The sequence below is a fragment of the Glandiceps talaboti genome, chromosome 7 (assembly GCF_964340395.1).
Source record: "Glandiceps talaboti chromosome 7, keGlaTala1.1, whole genome shotgun sequence".
Lineage (NCBI taxonomy): Eukaryota > Metazoa > Hemichordata > Enteropneusta > Spengelidae > Glandiceps > Glandiceps talaboti.
This window is the reverse complement of record NC_135555.1, coordinates 25,225,942-25,244,046: the sequence shown is the minus strand read 5'-3', so window position 1 is coordinate 25,244,046 and position 18,105 is coordinate 25,225,942. Positions and strand designations below refer to the sequence as shown.

Sequence of the window (18,105 nt, the reverse complement as noted above, 5' to 3'; positions counted from 1 at the left end):
ACAGTCGGTACAGGCATGTGACATCTCTACTTTACTACCCATGTTGTCGTCGTTACGGAAGACATGGCTAACACCAGCCTGTAATATACGATATGTCTTACCGCCATATCACCCACCGTGTGAAGATATAGGCAATGAGGGCGGAGAGAACCAGCCAAGCCCAGGATTGTGTCTACGTATATTTTTTCTCGCTGATGCAAATGGGAGCTTGACGTCGACGAATAATCTATTTTATGTGTCAAGTCTAACGGTCATTTATATACAGTATAACAAGTCTAACGGTCATGTATATACAGTATGGCAAGTCTAACGGTCATGTATATACAGTTTGGCAAGTCTAACGGTCATGTATATACAGTATGGCAAGTCTAACGGTCATTTATATACAGTATGGCAAGTCTAACGGTCATGTATATACAGTATGGCAAGTCTAACGGTCATTTATATACAGTATGGCAAGTCTAACGGTCATTTATATACAGTTTGGCAAGTCTAACGGTCATGTATGTACAGTATGGCAAGTCTAACGGTCATTTATATACAGTATGGCAAGTCTAACGGTCATTTATATACAGTATGGCAAGTCTAACGGTCATTTATATACAGTATGACAAGTCTAACGGTCATTTATATACAGTATGGCAAGTCTAACGGTCATTAATATACAGTATAGCAAGTCTAACGGTCATTTATATACAGTATGGCAAGTCTAACGGTCATTTATATACAGTATGGCAAGTCTAACGGTCATTTATATACAGTATAACAAGTCTAACGGTCATGTATATACAGTATGGCAAGTCTAACGGTCATTTATATACAGTTTGGCAAGTCTAACGGTCATGTATATACAGTATGGCAAGTCTAACGGTCATGTATATACAGTTTGGCAAGTCTAACGGTCATGTATATACAGTATGGCAAGTCTAACGGTCATTTATATACAGTATGGCAAGTCTAACGGTCATGTATATACAGTATGGCAAGTCTAACGGTCATTTATATACAGTATGGCAAGTCTAACGGTCATTTATATACAGTTTGGCAAGTCTAACGGTCATGTATGTACAGTATGGCAAGTCTAACGGTCATTTATATACAGTATGGCAAGTCTAACGGTCATTTATATACAGTATGGCAAGTCTAACGGTCATTTATATACAGTATGACAAGTCTAACGGTCATTTATATACAGTATGGCAAGTCTAACGGTCATTAATATACAGTATAGCAAGTCTAACGGTCATTTATATACAGTATGGCAAGTCTAACGGTCATTTATATACAGTATGGCAAGTCTAACGGTCATTTATATACAGTATAACAAGTCTAACGGTCATGTATATACAGTATGGCAAGTCTAACGGTCATTTATATACAGTTTGGCAAGTCTAACGGTCATGTATATACAGTATGGCAAGTCTAACGGTCATTTATATACAGTTTGGCAAGTCTAACGGTCATGTATGTACAGTATGGCAAGTCTAACGGTCATTTATATACAGTATGGCAAGTCTAACGGTCATTTATATACAGTATGGCAAGTCTAACGGTCATTTATATACAGTATGGCAAGTCTAACGGTCATTTATATACAGTATGGCAAGTCTAACGGTCATTTATATACAGTATGGCAAGTCTAACGGTCATTTATATACAGTATGGCAAGTCTAACGGTCATTTATATACAGTATGGCAAGTCTAACGGTCATTTATATACAGTATGGCAAGTCTAACGGTCATTTATATACAGTATGGCTAGTCTAACGGTCATTTATATACAGTATGGCAAGTCTAACGTCATTTATATACAGTATGGCAAGTATAACGGTCATTTATATACAGTATAGCAAGTCTAACGGTCATTTATATACAGTATGGCAAGTCTAACGGTCATTTATATACAGTATGGCAAGTCTAACGGTCATTTATATACAGTATGGCAAGTCTAACGGTCATTTATATACAGTATAGCAAGTCTAACGGTCTTTGACATCAAAATAGTTGACAAATCACAATTTTACTCTCAATACATTATCACTGTATGGGCTTAAAGTCTTAAAAAGATGTTTTGGCAGACACACACACACACACACACACACACACACACAGACAGACAGACACACAAATTCGCTTCGCTATCCACTGCCTCATAATTAAATGTATGGTAGGTAAATTAAATGAATAATTTTACAAACGTACAAGGTTAACAACTGCTCCTAAGGTTTGAATGTTCAAAAAGTCACACACACACACACAGAGAGAGAGAGAGAGAGAGAGAGAGAGAGAGAGAGAGAGAGAGAGAGAGAGAGAGAGAGAGAGAGAGAGAGAGAGAGAGAGAGAGAGAGAGAGAGAGAGAGAGGGGGGAGGGAGGGAGGGAGTGGAAAGAGAGATTAAGGCATACACAAACACGTTCGCATGGCAGTCACCCACCTCATCCCTGAATACTTGATAGGCTTTAGAATTGTTGCAGCGAAATGTTCAAATACATTCGTTAAACGACCGTTCCTGAGGTTTAATTTGGTTCAAATCATGAGCAAAATATTTCGTGCCCCCCCTTTCAGACCATCAGTATTTTCATGTCCCCTACCCCTCGAACCCCCTCCCCCCGCCATAAATTCTGACCTCAACCTTATATGACTCGGCTGATGACGACTTCTCAAAAAGTTGACGCGTTTTAGTTATCCATACACGTGACCTTGACAACTGTGTCATGCTTTTTTAATTTAAATTCCATGACACGGAGAAATATGACGTACGACGACATATCGAATTCAGTGGATAAGTATGTCAGCATTTTGACGTTTTCGGGGAAAGATTTTATCGAGACTTTTCGTCCCATCCCTGGATAACTATAGTGCGTAGCTCACTTTTTTTTATTTGCTAGAACATGTTATGTACAGATACGCAAATAATTTATTTTTTATTACTCCCTCCTTTTTTTACAACCATTGCACTATGACCGCAAAGGTCACGGAGTGAACAGTAAACGAGACACTCGGCCATAAACGGCATAAGCGGGTTCCAAGTCGTATTTCTTCTACAATGCCATGTACTTGGTAACGTGAAAACAGAGACAACTTTGTTAGTCTTGTATAAACATATATGATAGCATACTAGACAAGTGTTACAACGATGAAATGAAGATTTTCAAACCATCTCACTTTAACCTAATTATTTATGGACATCGACAAAATAGTAACTTGAATTGAAACACAGTGCCTTTCAACGTCTTAGCCTTTAACCATAAGATTATATATACTGTCTTACCAGATTTTAATAAAGAAATACATTCCCATACACTGTCAAGGCGAGGAGTTGCACTCTCCGCAATAGGGAATTATTTCCAGCAACCCATCCCTGGCTACCAAAAACAGAAAAATATATCAGCAAGGAACATTGTGTTTACATATACAGTACATAAACGTACGTATAAACGTGGATCACTGTATATACACTGCTAGTATTAAAGTTGTCACCAAGCAAAGTCCTTATAAAACCAAAAGTAGTTTTGATGTACTGGTATTCAACACGTATATACAAGAATTGCTGCATTGTGATCATTCGATTGTATTGTGATCATTCTATTGTACTGTCATCATTCTATTCTATTGTCATTATTCTATTCTATTGTCATCATTCTATTTTATTGTCATCATTCTATTGTATTGTCATCATTCTATTCTATTGTCATCATTCTATTCTATTGTCATCATTCTATTGTATTGTCATCATTCTATTCTATTGTCATCATTCTATTCTATTGTCATCATTCTATTGTACTGTCATCATTCTATTGTACTGTCATCATTCTATTCTATTGTCATCATTCTATTCTATTGTCATCATTCTATTCTATTGTCATCATTCTATTGTACTGTCATCATTCTATTCTATTGTCATCATTCTATTCTATTGTCATCATTCTATTCTATTGTCATCATTCTATTGTACTGTCATCATTCTATTCTATTGACATCATTCTATTGTACTGTCATCATTCTATTCTATTGTCATTATTCTATTCTATTGTCATCATTCTATTGTACCGTCATCATTCTATTCTATTGTCATCATTCTATTGTACTGTCATCATTCTATTGTACTGTCATCATTCTATTATATTGTCATCATTCTATTATATTGTCATTCTATTGTACTGTCATCATTCTATTCTATTGTCATCATTCTATTCTATTGTTATCATTCTATTCTATTGTCATCATTCTATTGTACTGTCATCATTCTATTCTATTGACATCATTCTATTGTACTGTCATCATTCTATTCTATTGTCATCATTCTATTCTATTGTCATCATTCTATTGTACCGTCATCATTCTATTCTATTGTCATCATTCTATTGTACTGTCATCATTCTATTGTACTGTCATCATTCTATTCTATTGTCATCATTCTATTCTATTGTAATTCTATTGTACTGTCATCATTCTATTCTATTGTCATCATTCTATTCTATTGTCATCATTCTATTGTACTGTCATCATTCTATTGTACTGTCATCATTCTATTCTATTGTCATCATTCTATTCTATTGTCATCATTCTATAAATTGCAACAGGAAAGAAGGGTTGTATAGAGTCAAAAATGTCTTGTTTTTATCTTTAAGCTTTAGCCCTAAATGAATTTGTCGATCGTTACCATGACTACATTATATCGCCAAACAATGTAAATGGTTGGTGGTAGTAAGGATATATTAGTATCGGTGTATAAGTTTCAACCACATCCGTCACTGCACGACATCGATTCACACTCCACAGCTATCCAACCTAGTTTTGTAATCAAAGAATTGTGAGATTTCAAATTCTGTGCGCATGGACTAGGATCGAAAAACAACTTGAAAATAACACATGAGAAAAACAAGGCAATTCACTGATACCACAATAACTTCCTATATGAAATGACGTCATCATGTTTTAGTGAATACAAAGATTGTATATTTGGTAAACAAAGCTAACTACTCACTCTAGTAGGTGGGAAATTACTATATTTCTAGTAACTATAAACAGTGCCAAGAAGTGACCGCAGGAATTCACGATTATAATACTCTTCAAAAAGTGTCACGTGATCCGACAAAGTCATATGTTTTTTTTCGGGGGGGGGGGTAACCTTTTCGACCACAGATATTCTGCTGAAAGCATTATATATGTTATAAGCTTAAGGCGAGCTGTCAGATAAATTTTACGAAATTTCAAAAACAATAATTGAGTGGGCATAAGAAGCGACTTTGAAATTAGGCCAACAATACTACTTTCCATTACGTCACTTGTCGATGTTTTATATATCTATAGTTTCTAAAAAAGAATATGGCCGAAAAAGTTGGATGGCAACATTTTTGTAAGTGTGTGAGGCACGCAACAATGTCAAGTTAGGTAAGATTGTTAGTGATAAACTCTAGAACTAGAATTCAATTAATTGCACGCATAGGAGCGAAGCCTTGATAATCGAAGCAAGTCGTGTTGTAGTCAATTTATTGCTGATCACGTTGAAAAAACTTGAATGTTGGGAGTTGTCATGAACATTTATTCTTTCCCCTACAATGATAGGAGAGGACGAACAAATCTTTCTAAAGTATTTATAAAACATAACGAGAGTGTATTAATGTATGTATGAGAGATGTGTGTGTATGTATGTATGTATGTATGTGTGTGTGTGTGTGTGTGTGTGTGTGTGTGTGTGTGTAATAGAGACAGCGCGCAGAGACAGATTTTAGAGCGAGAGCGCGACACAGGCAGAGAGAGACATATTGAGACAGATAGAGCGAGACAGAGTGAGATAGAGACAGAGTGCGACACACAATGGGGGGGGGGTAGTACTGGTGCCAGTGGTACAGAACAGTTAGAACATTTACAAAATTTAAGAGCAACCTCTGGTAAGTACGTCGCTCGTTCACTTCAAAATCATCATGCGTCCCTTTGGTCCGAGCGCCTGGTTCTATCGCCACGTTTCATGTGTAAGCATGATTACGGTCTTTACATATATTTTATGACCATGAAGCAAGAACCAAAAATCAAGGCCAAACCTACCCAGGGTCATTGGATCATTCTTTGAAAAATTTCCCGCTAACACAAGGTAGCAGTATAGCATATTGGTAGCTTAGAAAACCTACTTTATTAACGTATATTAGTATATACAAAGGGACGGCATCTATCAAAGAGACCAATATACGAGAACACTTATTCTCTAATTGATGCTAAATCTTTTACGTATATCCGTTTTTAATATACTACAAATAAACTATTCTCTTCTCGATCCCAGTTTTTTCTGCAAAATGTTATATTGGTCTTAGCCATCTCCTAAATGTGTATTGACTTTGAAATAGGCATTGTTGCTGAAAGCTTCCAATCGTTTGGGTCTTTAAAACATATCTCAACTTAAAGTTAATTTTCGAATTTCATAGCATTTTGATTTCTAGTAATTATTTTCCGTCATGTTTTCCTCTGAAATAACACCGAGACGTATTTCCCAGCAAAAACGTAAGAAATGCGATGACTTCTAATTACACTTGGGATATACGGGTTGTGATGAAGGACAGTGGGCAGTATTCGTGCAATACCGGTCTCGATGGCTACCATCGGGACTACTTTATTTGCAGGTCGAAGGCTAAATAAACAGATCATATTTCACAAGTAACTAGTAATGTACGTCAGTGCTTTAAGTGGTCAATAACATTGCCCAGGAAATCGACACTTTATGACAGAGATAGTCAGAAATACGGCGTACTCCATGGGTTTAGGTCACGTCGGTGACGAGAAAGATATGAAATGACGGCATCGATTCCTCATCTTCGTATCATGACATATCCAACGGAAAACTAAGAACAATCATTGTGACAGGGATAACAGTTGTTTATACCGTAACAAATATCGACTCACACAAATGGCATACCCTAGACAGTGGTTTGGGAAATGATTCGAGATATAACATTTCTGAAAATATTACACGCACATGGAATATATATCATTGCCAAATATTAACAGAAAACTTGAGTGGGATATTTCCAGAGATAGGAATTACTACATCAGTCTAGCGTCAACATACCTCGCATCTTCCATGATTTCATAATTTAGCAAGTGGCAAAATAAAATGACAGTTCTTTATTTTGTGTAAAGAAGCTGGATTTTAATATATTAGAATAGATAGCAGGATGGACAGACATGAATTGTCTGATTGTAAACACCATGGAGGTAGAATTCTTTCTACTTCCCTGGCAACACTGACCAAAATTAGTCAGATCATCCCGCGGGATGGAAGTCTGTGTCTGGTCGTTCTATTATATCCGTTCAAAATCCGTATACATGTAATTCGGGAGTCAAAATCGGTCACAAAATAAATGTATCACTTGTTAAGGGCATTGTCCTAGGAGGTACAGTTCATCGATGTATGCCCGTATTATGCACTCTACCACTGGTACTCATTCTTTATTGTAACGGTGTGCGTTGTCTGTCATCGTCAATAGCTCTTTCTCCTCCATTCGATAAGTCAGGAAACCACCGGCTACATGTACCCACATGACGGAATTTTGACTTTAAGCCTTCCGTTAGCATTCACGCCACCTGGTGTGACCCTTTCACTAATTCACACTGTGTTTGCCTTTACTGTCTTTTCCCCGACTACCGGTATCTGTATTAAAGTGGTATTTTTTTTCAAGAATGATGTAGTTCCGTACGAATTGCACTATTGGCACGTACCTATGTCTTTATACGTGAAGGTGATTCAACTTATTACAGGGATTATAACAACAGTGAGAGAGAGAGAGAGAGAGAGAGAGAGAGAGAGAGAGAGAGAGAGAGAGAGAGAGAGAGAGAGAGAGAGAGAGAGAGAGAGAGAGAGAGAGAGAGAGAGAGAGAGAGAGAGAGAGAGAGAGAGAGAGAGAGAGAGAGAGAGAGAGAGAGAGAGAGAGAATGTGTATGTCCGGTCTCAGGCACAGTCAACCATTTGTGAAAACGTCAGTGACTTACGGCCATTCATTGAAGAGAGTGCATTATCAATGACTTTTGTGCATTTTTAATATCGACTTGTGAGGATGTTTCTTATTTTGCACTCCAAACGCAACGGTAGAACTGTCTCTAAAGGATTGGACAGGTGAATTTATCTTCATTGTAGCTTCCATCTCTTCCGTCGGTATGGGGATGGAGATGGGGGTTGGGATGGGGATGGAGGTGGGTCCTTTGACAAGGACATACACTACATTACACTACACTACACTACACTACACTACACTACACTACACTACACTACACTTATAACGTCTTGCCGTAGGTTGTACTATGTATAAGTTCTGCTTGTAGACGGAGTGTGGGGCTCGATTCTGACAGTACCTGAACACGAAGGCACAATGATAGAATCGAGTCCCAACTTTACACTTCTTCTACAAGCAGGACTACCTTCCTGTGTACTCAATAGCGGGCCCCCATATCCATTCGTGGCATTCTCTTAGCATCTAAAACGTTTCCGCCCTCACGAGTAGGCGTACTCCTTCCGGGTGTCGTAATCCGCATTTACAAAGAGCCCGGGCCTGTCAATTTCAGAGCATGTTACATGTAATGCAAACTTGATAAACACCGCACGCAAAACGATATCTCGGTGTTGACGTACGTTAGTATCCTAGAAGTGGGTATAAAAGGACCCAAAACACTCGTTCTCAGCAGTTGATGGACACAACACTTCGAAGAGACACATATAGGGCCAACGTTGGATTTACCATAACGCTCAGACTTCAATACCATATAGCCGTCCTTGATTCCACCAGAGTTAATTACGGCCAGCATTAGTACTGGTGGTACTATACAAAGGGTGAGTATATCATACTGTATTGGTAAAACTACACTCGTTATATGCCTGGTTTGTTTCGTAATCACGTTCAAGTTTAAATCCATCTTTCTGCAACGACTCCAATTCAGATTAACTTAAAGTAGTGCATATGTCCACGGTACAGTAGTTGTATTATTGACATCAGTCGATGTAGATATACATTGTGTTCCAATTATGTATTCCAAGCACAAGTCTTCCCAAACAACTATCGACGTTTAGCAATTGTTGATTTACATATTCTGTCTTGATTTGATAAAATTGTGACGGTTTTAATAATTTTGGCAGCTGATAAGAATATCAAACGTCCTTCACAATCAAGTTAAAAGCTGTAGAAGACCCGGGTTTTTTAGGAGTATAACGGACTTTGTTTATTTATCTAACCAAATAATTAGACTTGTAAGTTGTCACCATATAATGAATATCGGACCAATCAGAGGAAAATTTACCTACGAATAAAAATGCATATCACAGAAATTGTTGGGTTTAATATTGATGCAGCTAATGATTCACGGCGTTGAAGGGCCTTGGTATATCTTCAATAATTCTATATAAACTTCTCCTACTGCTTGGTTACGAGTATTAGGCATACGTTTAGCGTTAAACGTCGAGGATAGCCAGTGTATTAATCACGTGACATGCAACTATAACGAAGTTAACGTAATGTTTACTTGGTCTTCGACTCAGATTCTCTCATTGGTGTCAAATTCTCTTTGATGAGAAACATTCGATTCCTGAACAAAGTTAGGCCTTACGTGTAAATGTCTGAAATGTCTGTGGCATTTGGGCTGTTTTGGAATTTTCTTTGGTCTGTTCGTGTTGCTAGCCCAGTTCTTGCATAATCTATTTGAACACTAGACAGGGAACGTTGCTTTTAATGAATAGTATATATTTGTCTTCGGGACAAGGTATTCAAATATAGACGTTCCTATATCAATTGATGATGCAATGCTACCACAGTGATTTTTCTACGTTATACCGTAATATACGTGCTTCAATCCCGTCCTCGACTGCTTCTAATGTCATTTGGCTTTGTTTCGTAACTACAATGACCTCTTGTGGAGCAGTGTAATCCCGTTATTATCCTTTATATACTTGGTGTATCCGTGTGAAGAATGCATAAACGTGATTGGTTAATGTATCGCCGTGTCAACATATCATCCTGACAGTGTCTAGACTGTAATGTGCTCACGTCCCTATATCATAGACAATAACAGAATGGGCAACTAAATTAATAATAAAAAAATACCAACCATTTTATGGCTCAGAAAGTGATTGGAATATGTTAAAACATCCTGCTAGGTAGGAAAGAGGAACACCACTCCAGAAAATAAAAGCATAAAACTATGGCTTCAGGAGATCTAGAGCCATTCCATTATTTTACGGTCACCTACACAAATTCGTGCGATTTCACCAAGTTGATCTTGTGCTTTATAGGATATCTTGGCTATGATCCATTGCATCATGGGGGTCAGCAGAAATAATATATTCATGGTTGTACAAGTATTAATGACTTCTAAGTGCCTGGTCCCTTCAGTGTAAAACATCTTTCATGAAAAGTGTGCAACTATGAATATATTATTTCTGCTGACAGGACCCATAGTTTAAGAAAGTGTCTATATTTCCTGGAGTGGTCTTCTTCTTTAATGGTTGCTAGTATTCATTACACCCTCCCCAAAATTTTCCATTTGTTCCTAAACGTTTTACTTACCTGAAAGTGGAAATATATGTATGCAAAATATTAGGCAGTCTATATGAGAGCTAGCGAAGTACAGATAAAAGAAGCTGTACGTCCATCGTCTCCATATATCATCCTGTTAATACCACGTATCAAGTTTGCTACACAGTGACAGTACTTTTAACAGCCATAGTAAAACAATTACATGTATGATTGCTAACTTTATAAGTTACAAGACTTTTCCCAAGGATTTTTGTAGATTTTTGGCCACGGTCGCGTCGCTTGTGTACACAGATGATCGATTGGAAGTATGAATCACTGAACTGTTTTTGTCAATGCAGGCTTTTATATCCATCTCTAGTATGAAAGTTTGTTTCAAAATGTTTTTTAACCCAGTACCTAACGAAGTGTAAAAGTTGTGAAAGAGAGGACCAACGGATGCTGGGTACGGGTATGCAGTGCCCATCGATACTTCTAGTTCTATGGCTGATGTTGATTTAGCCTATAACGGATGCTTGGTATACAGTGCCCGTCTATACTTCTAGATCTATGGCTGATATTGATTTGGCGGATGCTGGGTATGCAGTGCCCGTCGATACTTCTAGTTCCATGGCTGATATTGATTTGGCCTATAACGGATGTTGGGTATGCAGTGCCCGTCGATACTTCTAGTTCCATGGCTGATATTGATTTGGCCTATAACGGATGCTGGGTATGCAGTGCCCGTCGATACTTCTAGTTCCATGGCTGATATTGATTTGGCCTATAACGGATGCTGGGTATGCAGTGCCCATCGAAACTTCTAGTTCCATGGCTGATATTGATTTGGCCTATAAAGGCTATTTCAATCCACCCAATCTATATATTTCATCAACTCGTCTGACGACTGCAACATTGCCATCTTAAGTGACTAGCAATTTTGAACCGCATTCCGACTGCATATATATATATATATATATATATATATATATATATATATATATATATATATATATATATATATAATATATATATATATATATATATATATATATATATATATATATATATATATATATATATATATATATATATATATATATATATATATATATATATATATATATATATATATATATATATATATATATATATATATATATATATATATATCAAGATACACATATTATATTAGGTAAAATCTTGCATATGGCATATATAACCACAACTCGCATAACTGAACTTTCTTATGAGTAGCGCTTGACAGGTATCATTGACAGCGATTATTCCACACATTTCATGTAGAACTATTTTTGTGAACATAACTCTGCTAATATTTTTTCTAATCCATTCGGTCATATCGGAAAATACTTCCGGACAAAACTCCCGCTTAGTATTATACTAGATGCACTAAAAGACAATCACACTACTGATTTTAAACAGTGTGTAAATGCTGATTAAGCTTAGTGACGTAAACTACTGATCTCAGTGATGTAAACTACTGATCTCAGTGACGTAAACTACTGATCTTAGTGACGTAAACTACTGATCTTAGTGATGTAAACTACTGATCTTAGTGACGTAAACTACTGATCTTAGTGACGTAAACTACTGATCTTAGTGACGTAAACTACTGATCTTAGTGACGTAAACTACTGATCTTAGTGACGTAAACTACTGATCTTAGTGATGTAAACTACTGATCTTAGTGATGTAAACTACTGATCTTAGTGACGTAAACTACTGATCTTAGTGACGTAAACTACTGATCTTAGTGACGTAAACTACTGATCTTAGTGATGTAAACTACTGATCTTAGTGATGTAAACTACTGATCTTAGTGACGTAAACTACTGATCTTAGTGACGTAAACTACTGATCTTAGTGACGTAAACTACTGATCTTAGTGACGTAAACTACTGATCTTAGTGACGTAAACTACTGATCTTAGTGATGTAAACTACTGATCTTAGTGATGTAAACTACTGATCTTAGTGATGTAAACTACTGATCTTAGTGACGTAAACTACTGATCTTAGTGATGTAAACTACTGATCTTAGTGATGTAAACTACTGATCTTAGTGATGTAAACTACTGATCTTAGTGACGTAAACTACTGATCTTAGTGACGTAAACTACTGATCTTAGTGATGTAAACTACTGATCTTAGTGATGTAAACTACTGATCTTAGTGACGTAAACTACTGATCTTAGTGACGTAAACTACTGATCTTAGTGACGTAAACTACTGATCTTAGTGACGTAAATTACTGATCTTAGTGACGTAAACTACTGATCTTAGTGATGTAAACTACTGACCTTAGTGACGTAAACTACTGATCTTAGTGACGTAAACTACTGATCTTAGTGACGTAAACTACTGATCTTAGTGACGTAAACTACTGATCTTAGTGATGTAAAATACTGATGATAATAATGGTTGTCTGTTTTATTCAAAGTTTATGTCGACTTTATTAAAGTATATGACTCAATGATTTTCAAACTTGTGGTCTTTGTGTCACCCTGGTAAATATCTGTTGAGCGCTAGTTGCATTTGTTGGTGTGGTACTACTACATACCGCAATATATGTTAAAACGTTTACTTTTGCTTCTTGATACCAGGTCAGAGGTCACCTTGAAATGGAGAACGCCAGATTGTTAATGTCTATCTTGCTACTACATTGTGTCGTAGCCATGGTAACCGGATGTGCACGATTTGATGCAAGCATCAATGATGTAAGAGCTAAGAGATTCTCTAACATAGCTAGTGGACTAAAACCTGTTGACAACATTAATCTGCAAACAGGGAAAGATGCTGGTGACACACCTAAGATTTTATCAACCAATGAGAAAGATGGAACCATCAGGTAAGTGGCCCATATCACGGTATTGTCAGTTCCATACGTTGTACATGTACTGTTGTTATTTGTATGTATACATCCATTTCACGTAGATATAAAAGGTAAATCAAGAACAAGGAAATGACTTTGTCCAAATCAATAATATCGCCGCCAAAACACGTCGTCTCAAAATATTCCAGTACAATGTTAATTTAAAAACATGCCGTTGATGACGTAGATCTTGATTTAGCGTTCTTTAACAGCACAGTTGATGCCACAATCGCAGTTTTTTTAATGCTTTTTATGTTATGTACTATAGTAAAGTATGTCACTGAGTCATTTACACAATGTCTGAATACCAGGTTTGAGTTTTGCATGTAGTAAGTGACGGTGAATTCAAATGTTTTAGTTAAATAGAATAAACAAACACTTTTTAAATGCCCCATCGTAAACAAAAAAATCTTATGCCCCTACGGAAGCTTTGATTATAACTTACAATAAGTTTGGTTTTCACTATAGATACAAAAGACAGACTGAACATACTTCGAGTCATCAATATTTTGATTCGCACGTGAAAATATTCCAGAATACAGACACGAATAAAGACGGGTTTATAACAAGAGATGAATACAAAGAGAATAATCCGAATATGACAGACGAAGACACACGTATAGTTATGGAAGTCTATGACAAAGATGGCGACAATAGAGTCTCGGAAGTTGAGTTCCTACGAGAAGGAAATATCGGTAAGTTTATAAATTCAATAGAACAATGCTTTATTTACTACGAGTAACAGGATTTCCTTGATCATCGGTGTATGTCAAATAACTATATTATGTGCCCGTTTAAACAAATACATTTTTTGACATAGTGCAGTCATCGAAATCTTGTTATCCATATTGCGACTTTCCTTGACAATAATTATGTTATCACAGGAGATGAACTGTAGAAATGATGTGATCGAGGCTATACCACTTATCATAAAATTTCCATGGCAACCTTTTTTTGTACTTCATGCATGTCGAAATAATATCGACATAGACTGTCGGCAGTCGTTCGTGCCTTTTTGCTAAGTTTTATCTAAAACTAAAGTCGTCGCCTCGCTCCGATCCGGAGCAATACTATAACCGCGTGTCGTGCCTTCGGCAATCTTCGGCACTCGCAGTTCCTATCAGTACGCATTAGTATTCAGTGCTACGGAGCGATGCGACGACTTTGTTTTAGATGAAACGTAGCAAAAAAAGGCACGAACGACTGTCGACAGTCTAATATCGACATTAAAATAAAATTGCTGAATGGGTAAAGATGTTTTCCTTGTGTTGGAATCTACTGAAGAATCTTTGCCAGAGTCAGAGAATAGCTGTGAACATTTGCACGTGATTGTTAATATAGCCTATATGAGTGATCATGTAAGAAACTGGTCAGTTTCTCCAGCCTGTGTGAGTGATCATGTAAGGGACCGGTCAGTTTCTCCAGCCTATGTGAGTGATCATGTAAGGTACCGGTCAGTTTCTCCAGCCTGTGTGAGTGATCATGTAAGGGACCGGTCAGTTTCTCCAGCCTATGTGAGTGATCATGTAAGGGACCGGTCAGTTTCTCCAGCCTGTGTGAGTGATCATGTAAGGGACCGGTCAGTTTCTCCAGCCTGTGTGAGTGATCATGTAAGGGACCGGTCAGTTTCTCCAGCCTATGTGAGTGATCATGTAAAGACAAAATTAATATATTCAGTCTTGTAATGCTAAGCTACTCTAAGACTTGCTAAAATAAAACGCAGGCGTAAAGTGTAATATAACGCTCTCCCTTTACTCTGCATGTAAGCTAACTTAAAGTTTTCTCGAACTATCGAATCATCTGCCCTCAAGAATCTTTCTCTTCGATTTCTCACTCAACTTTACTCATCAAAGTGCGTTTCTGTCTTTCTTTCCGATTCACATCTTTGTGTTTGCTATCAAATGCTGATTTGCAATCTTTCCGACGTGCTTGCCATCATGACTTGAATCAAACGGATATGACGTCACGTGACAGGTTTCTTTACTCACTTTGAAGATTCTCACGCCGTTGGCTGTGACGTCATCGCATTGAATCAGTGCGGCATTCAATTCATCAACACAGTGAGACTTGCAAATAATGACGATGATGCTATCTGCCTAGGTCTTCAGGTAAACAACAGTTCCCTTGTTTTCATTGGTTCCTAGCATCAATATAGACTAATTTAATCTATTATTATCGCCAGATTTGGTACAGTACTGCGCTTTCTTACTTGTCTGTGACTATAGCGAATTACTATCAGAAAGCCTAATTGACAATTAACTGTTCACTGTCTTTCATAATATGATTTCATTTGAACTTTTGAGGCGACTCGAAAATTATAACAAAAGCTACAATAAGATTAACAACCGACAAAACCATACAAGAATTATTTCTAGGGTTTATAATGTCCTTATTTATCTAGAAGTCAAATGTCTATGTGTAGGTGAGTTGATGTAGATTTAACCTACGATGTGACCCGGGGTGGGGATGGAGTGTGACCCGGGGTGAGGGCTGTCACTGTCAGCATGCCACTATCTCGGGGTGTACCAATTAAGATTTGTACGGCTATAGATATGGGGAGGAGAGAGTCATCGATATGGAGTGTTATTTATAGAAATGTTGATATGAAAGTTGTAGAGTGAACCCTTCATAACGACAATTTCTTGAATATGATGAAGAACGATGGCACTAGTAATAATAATAATAATAATAATAATAATAATAATAATAATAATAATATTTATTTCTTATAGAGCGCATTACATTAAAACAATCCCAATGCGCTGAACAAAAGTATAACAGTATTTTAAAATGTACATATACACAAGTATAAACATGATATGAAACAGGATAAAAATACAAAGACACGGAATGACATTTAAAAAACTGAAATGTAAAAAAGTTAAAAGTTAAGAATAATGAGATCTAAAAAGATGACATTTCAAGGCAGATTTAAAACTGTTCAAAGTATGTGAAGAACGAAGACATGGTGGCAGGGCATTCCAAAGGCGTGGGCCGTAAATAGAGAAGGCCCGATCACCATAGTATGCAGTGTTCCCTATCGGTTGGTGCAAATTCACCACGCTACCGGATTGCGACCGAAGGGAACGACGGGTGGATCTAATCATTAATAAATCGCCTAGATATATATGAGTACTCTCGGAGTAATATATTCTGTTTGGGATGTCATGAAATTTGACTTTATAAATGAGTATTAGTGTATAGTATGTAGTTTCACATTTCTAGTAAAAATATTGACAAATTTATGAATTGTTTTATTTGTTTACACAACAGACTTATGTTGATTGTATTTCGAGGCAACTTATTCCAACTGTATGTGAAAGTCAAAGTTTTACATCGGCTGTCATGAAGATAGTGTCGTCATTCCAAGCAGACGACATTTGTCCGGAGATTGATGTAAATGCTCTACTTACACCAACAGAACATCAAAACAGAAAAAGAAGACACGCTCAAGTTCAAGGTAAACAACATGCCCATCATTCATAATTTGAAAAGTATGCAAATCAATTATCAATATAGGTGTTTATGATTGGTTGATGTCGGGCCACGTGAGAGCAAATTTGATATGAAAATGACAACGTTGCATCAATTGCAAAGCCGTCACGCAGCTTATATTAACCTTTGAAACATGTACACTTGATGGATTAAATTTGACCTGTCGTAAATATAAACAGACGATCAAGTTTAGATGCCTACAGTGTATAGAAATATCGTACCATAGTCTTAGATGTCTACAGTGTATAGAAATATCGTACCATAGTCTTAGATGCCTACAGTGTATAGAAATATTGTACCATAGTCTTAGTGTATATAAATATCATACCATAGTCTTAGATGCCTACAGTGTATAGAAATATCGTACCATAGTCTTAGATGCCTACACTGTATAGAAATATCATACCATAGTCTTAGATGTCTACAGTGTATAGAAATATCGTACCATAGTCTTAGATGTCTACAGTGTATAGAAATATCGTACCATAGTCTTAGATGCAAAGCTTTAGTTCTCCTTTGGCTGTATCAATTCTTTCGTTACGCGATATCGATTTGATATATGCAACGGACTCTATTTTTTTCAGTTCTTTAACATTTGCATGATAATGTTATAATCATCATTCATGACACATACGCATCGCTTTTGTGTATTTTGCTTCAAATGACCCATCACATTTAAACGCCGAACACTATTTTCGGTAGAGTTGTGGAAAATCTGCTTCCTTTCATCGATACATTATAAATTTCATAGGGCATCAACTGCATATGTCTTTATTTCAGGGATGACACAAAACGAGAACGCTACAGATAGGAAGTGTGGTTTGTCATCAATTATCAATTGTGATACAGATTTCATACACGAACTCCGAAAAGATGAAGCTCCTTGTAATAGTCTCCTAGGTTACAGACGTTGCATCCACCGAAGTACTCAAATGTGTGATGACGTAACAGCCTATCGACTTCGAGATGGCATCAAACACGTGACAAGGTCTTATAGACAAATTGGACTTTGTCAAAAGGAGCCAACAACCGTTTAAAAACAACCATGCCACAGATTTACATATTGTCGGAATTTATCCAATTGAATTAATTGCAAACAAGGCTAATCTACTTAGAAAACAGCTCACTGTGACATAGACAAGAGTCCGATAAATGTTTCTATTGAGAGTTTCGATAGCGTCTCCAAATGAAGACACACATACAATGTAGTTGTCTTTCTGTTGTAATTA

General features: G+C 36.8%; 1 protein-coding gene across 2 annotated transcripts; it reads left to right on the top strand.

Moving 5' to 3' along the window:
- Positions 1–8,606: 8,606 nt before the first annotated feature.
- LOC144437646 (uncharacterized) lies at positions 8,607–18,105 on the top strand. 2 transcript variants are annotated; one of them, XM_078126632.1, is made up of 6 exons: positions 8,607–8,817; positions 13,113–13,357; positions 13,850–14,076; positions 15,356–15,489; positions 16,655–16,841; positions 17,657–18,105. In XM_078126632.1, the coding sequence occupies exons 2-6, from the start codon at positions 13,131–13,133 to the stop codon at positions 17,911–17,913; spliced, it is 1,032 nt and encodes a 343-aa protein (XP_077982758.1). In that variant the 5' UTR covers positions 8,607–8,817; positions 13,113–13,130; the 3' UTR covers positions 17,914–18,105. The 2 variants fall into 2 exon arrangements, with proteins under 2 accessions (XP_077982758.1, XP_077982759.1); XM_078126633.1 differs by having other exon boundaries at positions 8,609–8,817; positions 15,377–15,489.